Source organism: Myotis daubentonii, chromosome 2, assembly GCF_963259705.1.
Source record: "Myotis daubentonii chromosome 2, mMyoDau2.1, whole genome shotgun sequence".
NCBI lineage: Eukaryota > Metazoa > Chordata > Mammalia > Chiroptera > Vespertilionidae > Myotis > Myotis daubentonii.
In genome coordinates, this window is record NC_081841.1 from 3,813,686 (window position 1) to 3,832,329 (window position 18,644).

The window sequence follows — 18,644 nt, forward strand, 5'->3', positions numbered from 1 at the left end:
GCAACCCAGGTACATTCCCTTGACCAGGAATCAAACCCTTGACCCTTCTGTGCTTGGGTTGATTCTCTAACCACTGAACATACAGGTCAGGGCTATTATTCCTGTTTTCATAGACGAGGAAGCTGAGGCACAGAGAAGTTAGGTAACTTGCTGAAGGTGTAGGTGTGACAGCTACCACACAGCTTATCTAGATTCAGAGGCAGGGCCTGCCCACTAGGCTGCGCTGTTGGACGATGAGGGCACAGGCCTCAGAGGACAAGGAGGTGCCTGCTCCCAGTGGTGCTCTTTAAATGATGCCTACCAGGACTGGAGCTGCCTGACCTGAGCCCTCCTCCATGCTCTGGGCACCTCATCACAGCGCTCTCCCTGCTCCCTCGAAGCTGCTGGTATGTCTGTCTCCCCCACTGACTAGCAACCTTGTCTCTCCAGTCCAAACTAAAAGGAAAAAATGAAATCAATTTCGGACCAATCAATGAGACTCAGATTACATATGCTCCTTGACTTAGGATGGGGTTCCGTCCTGATAAACCCATCGCAAGTTGAAAATGTCCTAAGTCAACGATGCATTTATTGTAAATTATATGATTGTCTAACCATTATGCTGTACACCTGAAACTAATATATTGAATGTAATAGAAAGAAGTTACATAGACGTTAAAAAAAGAAAATGCATTTCATACACCTAATCTACTGAACATTACAGCTTAGCCCAGCCGGTTTCTACTGAGTACCTATCACTTTCACACCATCATGAAGTCAGAAACTTGAAAAATTTTAAGTCAAACCATCATATATTGATGGCATATTGGTTTAAGCTTCTTCAAATCCTTTGTGGAAAGGACTGGGAAATGGAGAGCAGAAGGAGCAGATGACACAGGAACTACAGGGAGAGCATCACTCTTTGAGCAAAGGATAACTAACACCAGCTGCCAATGGGCTAAAACTCCGATGAGCAAAGGATACAGTTTGGCAGCTGATGCCGTGACCACAGTCCCAGAAACCTGAGTGCCCAGCCAAGAGACATGAAGGTGAAAAGCCCAAGGGCATTTGGTCACCGAAGCGATAAGGGCTGCAAGCAAACTGTGGGAGTATCATTGGCCACTTTGGAGTCAAGATTGCCAGGCCCCTCAATTGTAAAAGGAACAAAAATTCAGATGAATATTTAAAAACTAAGAAAAGTATTCAGAAAAACTTTTTTAAAAAATATATTTTGATCTTTTACAGAGAGGAGGGGAGAGGGATAGAGAGTTAGAAACATCGATGAGAGAGAAACATCGATCAGCCGCCTCCTGCACACTCCGTACTGGGGATGTGCCCACAACCAAGGTACATGCCCTTGACCGGAATCGAACCTGGGACCCTTGAGTCCGCAGGCTGACGCTCTATCCACTGAGCCAAACCAGTTAGGGCCAGAAAAACTTTAAAGTCACCCATGGTGCTGCCTTCCAGAGGTAACACTGCTGACATTCTGGGGGACTAGTTTTTCTTGTCTTTTTTCTTCTTCACACCCATGGGCACGCATTTTGTGGTCGTTGTCATCAATGTGTCTGTGTTTTACAAAGTTGGGGTCATGTTGTTACTGCAGTTTGGTATCCTGCTTCTCCTCTTAACATTTAATCACAAGCATTTTCTCCTGACCCTGAAGACGCTGAGCATTGGCTTTCTCCCACTTCTTTTCTCGTTTTTGCAGGTATCATTTACACGCAGCAAAGGGCACTCCATTGCATGTACAGTTCTACAAGTTTTCATGCAGACGGTTGTGTAACCACTTCCACAGTCAAGACACACAACTGCCCCATCATCCCAACAGAGGACTAGAGACTGAAGTTAGCAGTAGTCACCCTTGAAAATGGGCACGCTTCTGTCAGCTCACTAGTGTAGGGATTGATAATACAGGTAGCCGTCCAGTCTGGTTTTGTCATTGTTCTCTTTATCTCCAGTGCACCTTAGGGTTAAAGCTCCTGTAGGGTGGCTGGGGGAACCTTGTGCTTAGCGTGTGGGCTGGGGACCAGAGTCGTCTACTGCCGTGCTTGTCCCGCCTCCTGTGGCAGGCTGCTGCTGCTGCTTACCTAGTGCCAGGCTCGTGGACGTGTAGGTGGAGGTTCTCTGTCGACCTGGTCCAGCCTCAGTCTCAGGTCTTGTGGGTCTGGGGCTTTCTCAACATGTCTGCCCGCCTCCTGGTGACAGCAAACCTGTGTCTGATTGACCTTGGTTGGGGCTTTCCTCTCCCTTCCAGTGGTAGCAAACCTCCGTTGGGTATGGATTAAATCTGAGCCCAAAGTGTTTCCTGACATCCCCATCACCCCCAGCAATAGAGGGATTTCACTTCTGTCCTTCCCCCTGCAGCCATGACACTTTGTTAACCCCTTTTAAAGTTAGAGGGTTCCTCTCCTCCTGTGGATTTGGTGTTACTGGAGTTTGTCTCTTCCTTTCCTGGCAGAAAGGCACCTTTGCGGGTACCCTGAGGGAGGGAGAGTTTGCCGCTTTTGCTTTCCAGGAGAGAAGGCAAGTGGGTGGGGGTTTGCGCCTGTCCCCCAACAGGTGCATGCCTGCCCCACGGGTTCTTCTCCACTTTCTGTCTCCATCTGTCTTGTGAAGAAAGAGTTCCCGTGGAGGTTTATGGAAAAGAGCTTGTGAGTGAGTGCTAGTCCCTTCGTACCTGAGGCCCCCAGCTACGCCAAACTGACATGCTAGCTCACATCTGGCCTTTAAGAATTCGTTAAAATTTTAGGTGATTTCCTTGTGCCCACTTGAATGGCAGCCACTTCTTCCTCCGTGCTCTGCCAAAGGTGAGGGGGTTCTACGTTCCATCTCTTTTTGGAGAGTCCCGTCTCTCGTGGAATTGTTTGCTTGGTTGCTTTGCAACCTCAGCTCTCTGAGGAGGCTCAAGAGAAGGTATGATTTTGTAGATCATCAGCCTTCTCTCCTTATGATGTTGGCAGTGATTGAGGACCTTTGTGCTTATACATTCTAAGCCCACACCAAAAATCTTCACTGACTGCATACTACATGCCTGGCATTGTTCTAGATGCCGGGGGCAGGGAGGTAGACCAAACGGGTCTGATCTCATGAAATGTATATCCAACCGAAGGGAGGCAGATATATTTACCTATTATAGTATCAGGGGGTAATAAGTGCTCCGAAGAACACTGAAGCAGATGAGCTAAAAGACGACAATGGTATTCGCCCCTTCGCTTATGCCTGCCTATGAGTGCAGACACGGTCTACACTGCATCGCCCTTTTTTCCTTCTCAGGGATCTGTGTTGGCGAGCTGAGTACACAGGCCCGCCCTAATCTGATACATAACTTGGTAAGATTTCAGCTCCACGCGGTAAGTGGGACCATCATGCCCAACAGAAAGGACAGGACTGTTTCTTGTGAACATGCCAGGTGTTCTGTTTAAAGCCAGACACAAAACACAGGGGTATCTATTTTGACACAATACAAAGAAGACCTTTCCAAGAGTCACAGCTGCCTGCGAAAATATAGCGCGGGCCTGTCCCAGCGGCAACGACGCCCCTCCTGGGGGAGGTTCCAGCCTGTTCGGGGCCAGCCCCCAGCGTCCCCTGGGGTGTCTAGCCGGGCAGGAGAGGGGCGCCATCCAGGCCCAAGAACAGAAGCCCGCCGCCAGGCTTTCCCGGGAGCTGCTCTCCTGCAGCTCAGCACCGAGCCCTCGCCTCGCCCTGGAACAGATGCAACGCCCGGACCCGGGGCTCGGAGGGAGGCGGCTGCAGGCACTCGGCGCCAACGTGTTGCATTTGACTCCAAAACCTCTCCTCTTTCCCCGCGCCAGCCAACCGCAGGCGACACTTCCTGGTGCAGAAGGGGCGACGTTCTCCGCGGTCAAACCTTCCCAGCTGGCGATGTGGGCCAAGCGGATGCAGCCGGGAGGGGGCGGGATGGCGCGCTTCTCGCCTGTTCTCACCCGTCTGACGGAGCACATGCTGCCTCGTGAGAGCTGTTCTCTCTCCCTGAGACCCAAACTGACACCTTAAGAAAGTCACTTTCAGTGTAGAAAGCTCCCACCCAGCGCAGAAAGTTAGGGGACTAACGAAAACCGGGCGTCTGGACTCGAGTCCCCTCTCCCGGGCGCCGGAAACGGCGGGTAGTCCCCTCCCCCTCAAGTTCCCTCCTTTGCCACCTGGAGTGACCGGCTCTGCCGCTCTCACGGGACGAGGTGAGAGGATCTTGGCCCAGAAAGCAGCAGCCCGTTCCTGAAATGGCAGCCCACCCGCCAGAATGGCGGGGCTCCGAAGGCCGTGCGTCGGGAGCGAACCCCACCCACACCCAGGCCCAGGGTCACCGCCCCACTGCCAGGCGCCGATGACGAAAGAGGACCTGGAAAAGGCGCGCGAGCCTCCTGCGCATGCGCGTGTAGCGTCGGTGGGCGGGGTCTGGGTGGGCGGGGCCAGCGGTACAGCTAAGCCGGCCTTAGAGGCCAGCGGCGCGTGCGCTCCGTTGGGGGCGGGGCCTGGGGCGGGGCCTGGGCCGTCACGCGCAGCCCCGCCCCCTGGGCGGTAGTCTGGCTCCGGGAGGCGGCAACCGCTCCAGATCAGCCCTTCCCGTTCGGCTGGGGCAGCCGCGCCTCGGTTTTCCGGCGACGATGGGGGACCCCAGCAAGCAGGACATCCTGGCCATCCTCAAGCGCCTCCGCTCGGTGCCCACCAACAAGGTAACGGCCGCCTGGCGCGTTCGGCCGGCTCGGCATCCCTGCCCGACCCCGCGGGCGGCCCCTGCGACGCCAGTGTCCGCGGCCGCGGGAGGAGGAGCCGGCCCGGCCTGTGACACGTCGCACTTGGGGCCGTGGCAGCTGGGCCTCTCCTGGGTCCCCGAACCGCGCGCCGCCCCCCAGCCTCGGCGAGGGAGGAGCGGGGAAGGGGCACCGAGGCCGCGGGCGGGGCGGGCCGCCGGGGGTCCTGGGGGCGGGGAGTCCTAGGGGCCGGGGGGCGGACACATGGGTTCCTGACACCGGGTGGAGGAGCCTGCACGGGGACGCGGGCGGCCGAGTGGACACTGTGAGTTCCCGAGAGCCGGGACGAGCTTGGGGGTCCCGGAGCGGGCCGGGAGGGTACCCCGCGCTCCTGGGAGTGGGGCGGGCCCGCAGGCCACCTGGGACGCGGCTGGGACGCGTGCACTGGGTCAGAACCCCCGCTGGTAGCCCTGGGCGTTGAGGGGAGCTCGCTCGCCCCCTCCCCACCCTCGAACGGACCCTTCAGGTTCCTGGGGGCGCCTGTGGGAGCCCCTCTGCCTCCCTGGGTCCCGGACGGCAGCTGCCGCGCTCCGGTCTGATGGAGCTGCCCAGGTCTGTGCGTGGCTCCCAGCTCGCTCCTCTTTCTAAGAAACCCCAACACAGACGCTCCCCTCCCTTCCCTTTGCGTCTCCCTGGAGCGGGGGGGGGGGGGGGGGTTCCTTTTCCCACCTCCGGAGGCTGCCCCCTCCCGGCCCCCGGGCCCCTTACAACTTTTGGAGACTTTACAACTTTTGGAGACCGGCTGGAGGTGTGATGACGCATTGGGCTGCGGTGACTCCCTCTTCGGGGGTCACAGGTCCGAGTGGCACCTGGAGAGTGCAAAGGGCTGTCCCGTCAGCGTGGACTCTCTCCTCTCCTCCTGTGACTGTCCTGGCGGGCCCCATGGTCACCTCCCACGTAAACAGCTGTTAAGGAGCATGGCCATGAACCACGACCTGATGGCACAGGGAGTTCCTGAGTCTTACAGTATTTAGATGTCTTCTTTTACGTCTCGATGGTGGAGGGGAGCTCATAACTTTACAGCCTTTCCAGGAGCAAGAAAGGAAACGATTTATTAAAGCGCCGTCTGAGGAAGGGAAGTCAGGAGGAGGAAGCCTCCAGGGCCAGCTTCTCGGCTGTTCCCCTGGATGTGCCAGTTGAGAGTCACCTGTTAATCAGGAGTGGGTCCCTGTGCATCTAGACAGCACTGGGGTCTGTAGTCGGCACGGTGGAAGCTGTGTGTTTTGGTCCGCTGTCCCTCAGAAGCGGAACATGGATTCTCTTTGATGGAATTCTGCTGGAGTCCAACCCCAGCAGGTCCAGGGGTCCCCAAAGGTGTGGACGGAGTCGGCGAAGAAGGAATGACACGGAGACAGTGTTCAGTTGATCAGCAGCCTAGCCAGGATCTCTAGCCAGGATCTCCAGCCAAGTTCTGGTCTGGATCTCCAGCGAAGTTCTGGTGTTTATTGTCTTGTTACATCCGTATTTATACCAGTTGATTTTAATCCTGTCAATTTCTATTGCAAAGGTTAGGGCGTTTCTTATCTCCATTCCAGGGAGTAAAAATTATGTAGCTTAAGCGTGATTGTTCGTAGTTAAAGTAATTACCCGCCTGGCACTTAGTTAAGGAGTTTTATCCCCTCCCTGACTTCAGGGAAAAATCCCTACCCGGGGAAACAATCCTTCTCGGAGAGGTGACCTTGGTTAAAACACACAGCGCTAAGGGGAGCAAACATATTAAGAACAGTATGCTATATACGCCAGGTCCCTTGAAACATATGCTGTGCAGATGTTTCTTTCCTGCAGCGACTGTGTCAAGCAGCAAGGATGGACCGGCTTCCGGCAGAATTCATCCAAGGGAAGGTGCCCTTTTAAAAGAGGACATCGGTGCCTTTCTGCCAGGAGGCACGTGGAGGGACACGCCCGGGCACACCTGTGCGTGGTTGTGCGGACCTGCTGCTTTCTAACTGTCGCCTCGGGCAGGCCACTTGGTCACTTATTTGTGCTTTATTTTCCTCATCTGAAACTGGACATGATCTAACTCAGGGGTTATTGTGAGGATTAAGCGAGAACATCCCAGAAAAGCCTTCGGAGCAGTACCTGCAATCACTAGTCTTCAACACGTGCCAGCCGTTTTCGTTATGTTTATTATGAACATCACACCTAGGGGACACTTTCTAGTCTGTAGTAGGACTAATAAAAGCGCTGAGCAAAAATACTTCCTGGCAATGTTCCACAGCGCCTGCTACACTTCTCGATGAAGACTTTTTATCTGATCGTGAGTAACGAACAGTTTCCTAAACAAAGATGAAAACTAGTTTTAACTAGTGGAGGAGTTGGGTGACAATAAGCATTTTCAAAACGGGTTCTAAAGAGCAGCTCTGAGATACACGAGACAGAAAAACAACTCGGTTTACTTTCAGCATGTGGTATCCAGTTTCCTCCCCTCTGTGTGGACCCCATGTTTTAACTCAAGGGTCAGTTTCCTCGTTTGTGAACTCCTTCCTGAAGCTTCGCTGTTCCTTGTTTTTTCATTGATTGTTTGAGTGACTCATTCAACAAATATCCACTGAGCACCTGCGTGTGCTGGGCGCGGTGCGGAGCAGTGAGGGGCACTGGCTCCCTCACAAAAGCGGCTCCTGCCTCGGGGAGCGGATGGTCCGTGCAGACCGCCGGGCCCAGGCCTGAGGTGGCGTTTCTTAGCTGTGATACTTCATCACTCCTTCATTTTCTCTAAAATGGGGATCAAAGCCGCGCTACCTTATTCTGGGGAACGCGGAATGAGAATGCGGGGCCCTCGTTTGAAAGTATTAAGACTTTTGAGATGAGACAGCAGAGCCCTGACCACCCGCAGCCGGCTGAGTGCGGGCCTGTGGGACTGCGCCGGGGACACCGGCCCTGGAAGGGCCCGAGGGTCACAGCAGCACCTCCCATCGGTTGTTGTGGAGCTCAGTTGGCCAGCGGCAGTGCCTGGCAGGAGTAAACACTCAGCATTAGCTATTATTTCTGTAGCGACTGTTCTCATCATTAGGCAGAGCAAGTGGTTAGTCAAAACTATTTCTTTGTCATCACCGTAACAGCTGATCTTCTGCTTGGAAAAGCAGGTCTCAGCTCTGACCGCATATCAAGACCCAGCACAACCCCTGTTCTCAAAGCACAGGCTCGGGCTCCAGCCGGGCCACCACGGCGGCATTGTGAGACCGGACTTGTATTTCCAACTGCCTGCCGACTGCCAGGCCTCAGGTCCCACTCCCAACGCCTTGCCTTCCACCCTCCAAACTGCCCCAATACCGGTATTTGCGTTTAGGCCACTTTGTGCCAGGCCGGTGCTCAGCTCAGCTGATAAGACAGACTGGGCCCCCCTGGTGGAGCTGCATTCTGGCAACCCCTGGTCTCAGGTTGGGGGGCGGGGGCAGGAGGACGCTGAAGTCACCTAGTTAGAAACGCGTGCTCTCCCCCGGAGCCAGCCTCTTGGCCTGTCTAGGGAACTTTTTGCATCCTGTCCTTGCTTGCTGAGATCCACCTGGTAACTAATGGGCTTGCCCACTAGACTGCTAGTCCCTGGGCTCCGGACACGCCCACTTTGTGTGCGCCAGGGACACGCACACTGTCCGTTGCGTGAGTGAGGGATACGATGGCCTCTCGTAGAGGGACAGCACCTTTGGCACGACGAGTGCCATGGAAAGGGATGCCTTACTCTAAAAGCTTTTACCACATGATTTCTGAATTTCCATGCCCTTCTCTCCCTAAGGCCAGCACGAGCCTGGCAATGAGCAGGAGCTCAGCAAGTGTCTGTGGAACCAGTGATGCCATCTACTTCTTAATACCCCAGTGCCTGCCCCGTGTCTGGTACCAGTACCATTGGAGTGAGTGCCTGGTACCTTTCATGTCAATTGCATCCCTCCCCCTCCCCACAATTCATGCATGCTGAATGTGAGTCTGCCCTGAGGGGCTTTGGAAAACCCACTCATGTTTTTGTTCTTGTATTGCCCTCAAAAGGCCAGATGCCAGGTCTTTTTTATGATTACTAGAGGCCTGATGCCCAACATTCATGCCCTGGGGGGTGGGGGTCCCTCAGCCTGGCCTGTGCTCTCTCGCAGTTCAGGACCCCTCTCGCGCAGTCCAGGGCTCTCTCAGTCCGGGACCCCTCGCTCCTTACCACCTGCCTGTAGCGGAGGTGGTGGGAGAGGCACCCACCACCTCTGCTGTGCTCACCAGCCATGAGCCTGGCTTCTGGCTGAGCCGCACACCCCCGTGGGAGCGCACTGACCACCAGGGGGCAGCTCCTGCCTTGAGCGTCTGCCATTTGGTGGTCAGCGCGTATCATAGCAACCATTCTTTCCCTGTTCGTTAATTTGCATATTATGGTTTTATTATATAGGATAGGACAGTTGGGACAACCTTCACATAGGTGGCTCTGCCTATAAAGTGTATCTAAAGTGTGGGTGCTTTTTTCTGGGGGGAAAAATTTAAAACAATTCCATTTGTGGAATGTTACTGTCCTGTAGTTCTGACTTTAATTGTGTTAATTTCCATGACAAACACTGCATATTTTAAAGTACTTTTACCCTTCTGTTATCAGATGAATGTTTGTCAGTCAGTGTTGAGGAAGGAAGGCTGGGGTCTCCTGCGGCCCCGGTCATCCGAAAGCTGGGGTTTTCACCCCCAAGCGCGCTCACATAATGCTCCGCCGGCCCACTGTGCACTGGCTGTGGGACTCGGCCTCCGTTCCTCCCCACTTGAGCCTCTCCACTGGGCTGCCTGAGGGTCCTTAAGACGTGGCAGCTGGCTTCCCCCAGAGCCAGTGATCCAAGAGAGAGGGCAAGAGGGAGAAGGGAAGTCATGGCGTCTTTTATAACCTGCTCGCACAGACCACCCTGGGCAAGTGAGGGTGGGCTTCCCCAGGGAGTGAACACCAGCGGGGGGCTCGCGGGGCACCTTGGAGTCTGGCCCCCAGGCTCTCCTCCTCCGGCCGAGGAGAGACGTGTGCACAACACCTGCCATCCGGTACAGGCCACTGTCCGGGGCAGTGCGGCCTGAGTGTTCCCCCAGGGCCTCGTGGCTAGTGTTCATTTACCTGCTTGGTAGGACCTGTGAATGCTTCACGGACAGGTGATGTTTGAGGTACACACCTGAGTTCTCTTCGCTTCCCGTACTGCAGAGTATTATAATAGACTCAGAATGATATAATATATAATTCATGTGTTGTAGTAATATAATTCTATTAACATATAATTAAAATAATAATGAAAGAAATAGAAATTTGAGGTTTTTATTTTATTAACCTTAGGGAGTAAGAGAGCGAGAGAGATCGACTTCTTGTTCCACGTGGTTATGCGTTCATTGGCTGATTCTTGCATGTGCCCTGACTGGAGGGTGACCCCACAACCTGGGCATATTGGGTTCTAACCGCCTTAGCTACCTGGCCAGGGTCAAATTTCAGGTTTTAAAAATCTAGGTGAGATAGTTTCTATTCCCCAGTTTAAATTGTAAAAGTTAAGCAGTTTTCCAGCTAACTCATATATTGTGCCCTGTGGGAGGGCTCACTTGGCCAATATAAAGTAATTAATAGTCGACTTTTCACATTTTCTCTCAGGTGTGTTTTGATTGTGGCGCCAAAAACCCCAGCTGGGCAAGCATAACCTATGGGGTGTTTCTTTGCATCGACTGCTCGGGGTCACACCGGTCACTTGGAGTCCACTTGAGTTTCATTCGGTAAGTGAATCTGTCCCCGTTGGGGGTGGGAGGGTGCAGCGTCACATGGCGCTCTTTCCCCTTTTTCCGTTACGTTTCCTTTGACATCAAGTAAGATGAGAGGTTGGTTATGAGTTATGGAGATTTAAGTGATATAACTAAGTAAACTGGGCAAGTGAGCTGGCTTCTGTTTAGTTTCTGCTACATCGAGCTCTGTGTCGTCGGAGGCATGAGGCCGTGGCATGGGCCATCAGGATGGAGGGCTTGAGACAGTATCTCCTTTCCCTTATGATCTTCTGACAACAGCGGTTAGAACCCGTGCTCTCCCCTGGAGCCAGGCTTCCGACCACCTGGGGGTGCTCTCAGACCTGCCTGCGCTGGGCTGTGCACACCTCATCTCTGCCGTCACCTCCGTCCACGGGGCCATTTCCTGCACAGGGTTTTGCCACTTACTGCCCTTCTAGACTCCTCTTGAGATCGCCAATGCCTCTTGGCCCCTGTCTAGGGAACTTTTTGCATCCTGTCCTTGCTTGCTGAGATCCACCTGGTAACTAATGGGCTTGCCCAGTAGACTGCTAGTCCGTGGGCTCCGGACATGCCCACTTTGTGTGTGCCAGGTACACGCACACTGCCCGCTAAGGCAGGGATACAAATGGCCTCCCGTAGAGGGGCCGCTGAGGCACTCCCCATGGGTCCACCCTACACCCCGTCAGGTGGAGAGCTAATGTCAGGGTTCCAGCACAATCCTACAGCTCTGGCTCCCGGGCCGCTGATACCACAGAGCCTGAGTGATGGTTTTTGTTTGAATTTTCGTGGCAGTTTCAAATGCTTATACTATGAACATCTTTCTTCTCTTTTCATCTAAAGTTTTGGGCTGCATTGGCTCCTTCTGACAAGTTCCTGTCTTCCACTCACACGGTATGGAAGTAGCCTGGCTGGGGCTTTGGTGTGCAAGAGAGAAAGGCGCCCTCTCTGGACACACACAGCCCCACAGTCCAGTGGGAGGTGGCAAGTGCCCTGGTGTGAGGTAGAAGAAACAGAAGAATATAGGAAATAATAAAAATAGCCATAGCTGGTTTGGCTCAGTGGATAGAACGTCGGCCTGCAGACTGAAGGGTCCCAGGTTCGATTCCGGTCAAGGGCACATGCCTGGGTTGTGGGCTTGATCCCCAGTAGGAGTGTGCAGGAGGCCGCCGATCAATGATTCTCTCTCATCATTGATGTTTCTCTCTCTCTCTCTCTCTCCTTTCCTCTCTGAAATCAATAAACACATATATTTTTTAAAAAGAAATAATAAAAAGATTCCAGTAGAACTCAGGGCTCCGAAGCCGAGGAGGCCTGCGCTTCAGCAGCCCTGGGCCTTGGCCAGGCACCCTCTGGGCATCGCTGTGGTTGCTGGCCGCCTCCCACTGCGTCACCTGCTTCCCTGCCACTTCTTTTCCCCGGGGAGCAACCAGCTAGAAGGCAGGCTATTTGGAATTGTGACAGCGATTTCATCTGATGTTGACTTAAGGACTATGGATACAATGCAATTACTATAAAGAACATTTATTACTAAAGGATAAAGTCTTATAACTCAGAAGGAGATTTTTGTATGTTAGCACAAAAACTAAATAGTAATAATAGCAACATAATTTTCTTTTTAAAAAACTTTACTGATGCATTTTCCTGAGTTCTCTTTTCAGAAAGCAATTTGCAAAGGCCTGATGTGCTAAATATTTATAGCCATGTAACTCCACAGGTAATTATCTTGAAAAGGGGGTTCTTCTGTGTGTTCTTCTTGGTTTTAGAGTATCTGCCAGTTTCTTGTCTCCCTTTTTCTTAGCTGGTGTCAGAATATTTTGAATTCACATCCTGTCCTTGTCTCTTTAAATATTGAGGGATTTAGTTGCGAGGGCAAGTTTAGCTTGTTTTTATGATGGTCTTGTTGTTCATGTCTTTTTTAAATTTGTCTTTATTGTTGAAAGTATTACAGATATTCCCTTTTCTTCCCATTGACCCCCCCCACCCAGCACCCGCCCCTCCCAGGCCTTCGCCACACTCCTGTCTGTGTCCGTGGGCTCTGCATCTATCCATATAAATTCCCTGAGTCATCTCTCCCCACCGGCCCCCACCATTTTATTTTTAATGTGCTTCCCTCACACCCCGGATCCGTTGTTAACAGTTAACATGGGACCTGCTCTGCCCACAGCCAGGAAGGCTGGCCTCGAGGCGGTGCGGAGCTGCTTGTCTTTCTCTCTCTCTGCTCTGTTCTTTCCCTCTTCTTCTTTTTTTAATGTTGGAACAGGATCAACATTAAATATATTTTTAAATATATTTTATTGATTTTTTACAGAGAAGAAGGGAGAGGGATAGAGAGTTAGAAACATCGATGAGAGAGAAACATCGATCAGCTGCCTCCTACACACTCCCTACTGGGGTTGTGCCCGCAACCCAGGTACATGCCCTTGACCGAATTGAACCTGGGACCCTTCAGTCCACAGGCCGACACTCTATCCACTGAGCCAAACCGGTCAGGCCTCTTTTCCTCTTCTTCGCTGCCAAGCCCTGCCCTTCTAATCTGGCCTCCCCTTTCCTCCCCACGAAGCGCACCGGCAGGTTAAACCATTCCAGGAAATGAGTGGTTTTCTGGCGGCCCTCAGTGGAGGCAGGACCGGCCGGAGCCTGGCAGGCGGGACAGCAGCGTCTCTCTGGGCTCTTGCAGGTTGAGTCACTAGCCTTCTAACAGCCAGATAAATATAACTATGTGCAGATAAATATAACGGTATGAATCACGGTGCTCATAAATGATTCAAAACAACTGCTAAAAACTCCTGTTCAGAGGGCATAGTCTAGGATTTGGGCAAAGTCAAGGGTGACAAGGGTCCTCAGTGGCTTTTGTTTTTAAAGAGGTGGGAGGCTGTTCTTTGAACATTTTTTTTTTTTTTACTGATTAAAACTATTACAAACACTAGCGTATCGGGGGAAATGTTGTATCTTAACTCAGAAGAATTATGGGGTTGAGGGAAACCTGTTTTCTCCTTTACGGTGGTTGGTTAGCAGGAGCTATTGGTTAAAGTGACACTAGTTCTTCAACTTTTCTTCCTTCGCTGCTTTTTTCTGAGCACTCAGGTTCTCCATCAGGTTTCACCATCGCTTCATCTAAACTAAAGACAGGAAGCAGCCTACAGTGAGTCACCTTCTCGTAGGAACGGGCACCGCTGAGCAGTTCCAGTTTCTTCTTAAGGTTGACTTATTCATTGTCATCACCACCTTTTGTTTCAAATTCCAGTGTGTGAGAGAGAATCCCTGTCAGCTCGATTCAAGAACAATTAGGTTTTTATCTTTATTTCTAAGAAATATATAAAAAATGTTTGGCTTTGTTTTTTAAAAGATACTTTAGAACTAAAAGTTTTAGGTAGGTTAGTAAGTCTGAGGACCTGTAGCTTCCGTTTTAGGACATCGTTTAGTCAGGTACCTACTTTATGCCTGCCCGCTGGAGCTTGTGTTCATCCCACAGTGTGACAGGGTCGCCACGACGGCGGTGATAGTGGTGGCGAGAACCGGAGCCATATGGTGCTTACCAGGAGCCCAGAACTTGCACATATTCACTTCATTTCTACAGGTGTGAATAGGTAACCTGAAATTGTTATGATGAGGAAAGTAAGGCTCAGAGAGGCTAAGTAACTCCTCCAGGTCATGCAGCTCGTCCTGGCAGAGCTGGGGTCTGCCCGCTCAGCCTGTCTCCAGAGACTGTGCTGTTAACAGCCCCCCAGTGACAGGTGGGGAGGGGATGGCACCTCACTCCGTCATCACAGTGTGGTGACTCAGCAAGATCTCTCAGAAAAAGAATTTCAGAACAACCTATGTCATTTCATCACCTTACTCGGTAATTAAGCTCCAAAAGGAGGTTTATTTTTGTCTTTGGGAAATATGTTTCTTACAAAGTATGGTTTAATATTTACTTTTTATATCATCGTGAAGTAGATATTTGTAGATGTAATAATGACATGTATTAGTATCATTATTAACCTGAAGGTAGCTATTGGCTTCAAAATAGTATCTTCACTTTCACAAGGCTGAGAGCCCTTTCTGTGAAGGCTGCTCACCTGCACCTGTCCTCTCACGTCCACATTCTTTCCCGTCAGTGCAGGGTGAGCTGCTGTGGAACATGGGAGAGCCTTGCCTTTGCTCACATCTATTGACTCAGCATAAAGACTCCCGGCATTGTTGTGCTGGCTAGCCTGCCTTGCTTTACACTCATCACTTGGTGGATTTTTATTGTTGGGAAATACACTCGTTGCCTTTACCTGGCTCTGGGGTGATCTTAGGGTTCAGGTGAACAGGGCAGAGGTGTGGCGGGGCAGGAGGCACTGCAGCTTTCACTTCACAAGCATTCCGTCCTGAGTGTTCTTGCCTCGTGGCGGTGATGGCGGGTAGGTCCTTTCCTTGATGGTGAAGGATGAGCATCCTCCAAGGTCCTGCTTGGTGTCAAACTGGCCCCTGAAAACGTCCAAACAGGACATCTGTGCTGAGTAGAGACACATCACCGCCTTCTAGATCATGACTCACCAAGGACGTGAGGCCAAGAGTCCGAGTGTCCAGCAGCCCACAAGCTTGTCTTGCTCTGTTCCCAGAGGGCGTGGCCGGCTGGAGCTTGTGCAGCGGCAGTGCTGCTGGCCTGGCCTGGCCTGGCCTGGCGTGGCCTGTCCGTGGCCGGCTGGAGCTTGTGCAGCGGCAGTGCTGCTGGCCTGGCCTGGCCTGGCCTGGCGTGGCCTGTCCGTGGCCGGGTGTGGAGGGGAGCCGGTGGGTGGGGCCATCAGCGCCGTGGCTTCTAGGAAGGATGAGAGGGGGCAGGAGCTGCGGTACCAATGGTCCTGCACTCGGAGCCCCAGCCTCCTGGAAGCGTGGTCACTGTTAACACAAACGCAGAATCCTTCAGGATCCGGAGAGCAAGGAAATCTTGTTCTCAGAAGTTTAGTGGCTTGATTTGGGGGAAGAAAAGTATTAACATTTAAGAATGTTCTTTCCATTTAGGTCTACGGAGCTGGACTCTAACTGGTCGTGGTTTCAGCTGCGCTGCATGCAGGTTGGAGGGAATGCTGCCGCGGTAAGTTCACTTCAGGCTCGTTTTCCTTCTGAGCGTGTGCTCTGCTGTCGGGGGGCTCCTGGGTGACAGAAAGCCATGAGGGGCTTTGGACGCAGACGACCCGGTTGACTTGTTTATCCAGAAGCACCTAATACACACGAAGCTTTGGGCGAGGTGCTGGGGTAGAGTGAACAAGACACGTGAGAGCCCGCTTAGAGGCACAGACATAGAGTCAATGAAGAAGCAAATAAACAAGAACCTGCCAGGCGGTGAGAGTTCTTTTGAAGAAAACTACAACAGGAAGAGGTGGATAGAGGGGTTGGGAGGCTTCATTATGACAGTACAGTTTTTAACATGTGCCGTGACTTTTGTGCTTAGAATAGGAGGAATGATTACAGCCACTCACATCTGAATTTTATTTATGAAATCTACAAAGTTTTAATAAAACCTCCAAATTTTCAAATATAGTAGTATGTAAAGATCATATATTCATTTATAAACTTAGTAATTTCTATGCAAAAATAATAACCAGCTAAGTGGTCACTTAATTTATAATTGTAAAAGAGCAGACCTTTTTAACCCTACTTTCAAACCTAACTAAGGATTCTCATTTTAAATTTCATTTACAAATTCAATATATTTGATTTCTCAAACTCTAAACTGGCAGCCTGCTCTAGCCGGTTTTGCTCAGTGGATAGAGCATCGGCCTGAGGACGAAGGGTCCCAGGTTTGATTCTGGTCAAGGGCATATGCCTGGGTTGTAGGCTCAATCCCCAGTCGGGGGCGTGCAGGAGGCAGCTGATCAATGATTCTCTCTCATCATTGATGTTTCTGTCTCTCTCTCCCTTCCTTCCTGAAATCAATAAAATAAATAAATAAATAAATAAACTGGCAGCCTTATAAGTCTAGCCAGCAAAATCACCCAAAGCACTGGTACCTTATTTATTATGCCAAATGGTATAGGTTTAGTAAGTAGAATTCCCATAGACATGCCATTACACATTCAAAGTGTAAAAAATCAAATTTGTATACATTTCAAATAAAAGTTATATCTGGTATCAATTTAATATTTAAAATTATAAATCTAAAATAGTAGTTTTTAAAATACCAGATTCCCTGGATTAGTGTTTCTCGACCTTTTTTCATTATTGTTCCTTAAGTAGACTAATTAAATTTAAATTAGATTATTTTAAAGTTAAATTGAATTATTATTTCTCTGGTGAGAGAAATTAAATACCAAGGAATATGATTTTGTCGGGTCGGGTTGAGCATTGGAGGGCCACAAACCACTGTAATAACTACGATTTCTTTCACTTCCTTATATTTCAAGCATCTTATTAGAAACCCAATCCCATTATCATGATGTTCAGACTTGTTCCAGAACTTAATGCTGGGAGTTTGATTTTACCTGTCCTTATTTCTAAGCCCTCCCAAGGTAGCACAGCCCCCTGCCCACCCCTGGAGAGCAGCTTTCTCAACTCCAGCCAGCCGAGGGGGCCAAGGCGGGGATGGGGAGGGGACGGTCATGTCATCCCACTCAAGCAGTGGGGTTGGAGTATCCTGCTCACGTTGGAATGCCAGCCCTGCCTCTCACTCACCTGTGTCCCTGCCTGCGAAGTGTAGATGGCAGCAGTGACCTCCCATGGTGTTGCCATGAGGATTTAACGGGGTGGGGCCCAAATACCCAGAACGGATCTGGGACATGTGGGCGCCTAATACCATTATTAGCCAATTGGGGCAATAAAAGCATTGCTCATACAGGTTTTTGGAATACCTGCTTTAATTAGATATGAATTCTGTAATTCATGTCTACACACGGACCCTTACAGGGTGATTGGAAACAGTTTCCTCTTTAATTTTATCACCTTGCTTGTGCTGTCAGTGAGTAAATAGTGCTGAACAAGGTGAAGGTTAGCGTTGCTCCTCACCAATTTTGTAAAATTTCCGATTTAGTGGAATCCGAACTGAAGTGGATTTCTCATGAATTAAAAGTGGTCCTGAGTGGATAGCATCGCCCCTCCCCCAATAAGATTCAGAGTGACGGAGGATTGAATGAAGAAACAAAAGGCCAGTTATTTCATTTTGCAAATCATCTCATGTCCAGTTTTACCAAAATAGTAATGTTACATCTGTGGAAGGTATTCCTTTTTACAAGATAAGAGTATTTAAACATTCTCCGTGGTTTACATAGTTTTGGTTTTCACAGTATTTTCAACAATCCCTCATAATATGCAGTAGCGTTTCGGCAGGATTGCTAGTAACCCGCTGCTTTCCTCTGCAGTCGTCCTTCTTCGACCAGCACGGGTGCGCCACCAGCGACACCAAGGCCAAGTACAACAGCCGCGCGGCCCAGCTCTACAGGGACAAGATCAAGTCGCTGGCTTCCCAGGCTGCGCGGAAGCACGGCACTGACGTAAGTGTGACCCTGACGCAAGCACGGCACTGACGTAAGTGTGGCCCTGACGCAAGCACGGCACTGACGTAAGTGCAACCAGTTTCAGAAGGAAAGGCTTTTACCCCAAACAGTAAAGCCTGCCCGCGGGTTCTCTGTTGTGCGAACCCCTCGTTAGCGCTGCGGGTGCCGCCCAGGCAAGTCCACGGCCAGCTTCCTCCACGCTTCATCCCCGGCCCATACGGAGCCTTATTTTCCGTGTGTTTCCTTTAGAGGCGCCCTCTTTACCGTGTGCTGTTGGCGACATGGATCCGGGCCCGGAGAAAACTTTCCTCCAGCGGCACTTCACAGCCTCCTGTGCTCAGGGGCACTGGGTCGCACATCACCCGGCGCAGGGCCATTGTAAACCATCAAGTTGCCAACAAGAGCACAGAAATGTGGAAACGTGGTCCTAAATAACGCGCGAAAGGACACTCGTTTGCAGTGTGAGCTGGGAAAGGGCGGCGTGCGGCTGTTCACGCAGCTGGCGACTCGGGCCTGGCTGCTCTGCGCCTGTCTGTGAAGGGCCAGGGGGCGAGGGCTGAGTGGCGCTGACCAGCAGATGGTGGCCAGTGTGTGGATTTGCAAGTCAGGGACCCACAGGCGGCTGGACTGTCCTGTGGGGCCTGCCGTAGGTCTGAGTTCCTGATCTCCTTTTCAGACATGGCTGTGACACCTCAGGGTCTGGGAACAAGTTCCCTGTTGATACATGTCCCAAGTA

The 18,644-nt window shown here is 51.3% G+C and overlaps 1 protein-coding gene across 2 annotated transcripts in view; it reads left to right on the plus strand.

Moving 5' to 3' along the window:
• The first annotated feature begins 4,516 nt into the window (after positions 1-4,516).
• The window catches only part of ARFGAP3 (ADP ribosylation factor GTPase activating protein 3), a 47,389-nt gene continuing 33,261 nt past the window's right edge, over positions 4,517-18,644 (plus strand). For both annotated transcript variants that reach the window (XM_059681431.1, XM_059681432.1), the window contains exons 1-4: positions 4,517-4,673; positions 10,327-10,445; positions 15,441-15,513; positions 17,774-17,905. In XM_059681431.1, the coding sequence (XP_059537414.1) occupies positions 4,605-4,673; positions 10,327-10,445; positions 15,441-15,513; positions 17,774-17,905 (393 nt within the window). In that variant the 5' untranslated portion in view covers positions 4,517-4,604. The remainder of the gene's footprint in view (positions 4,674-10,326; positions 10,446-15,440; positions 15,514-17,773; positions 17,906-18,644) is intronic.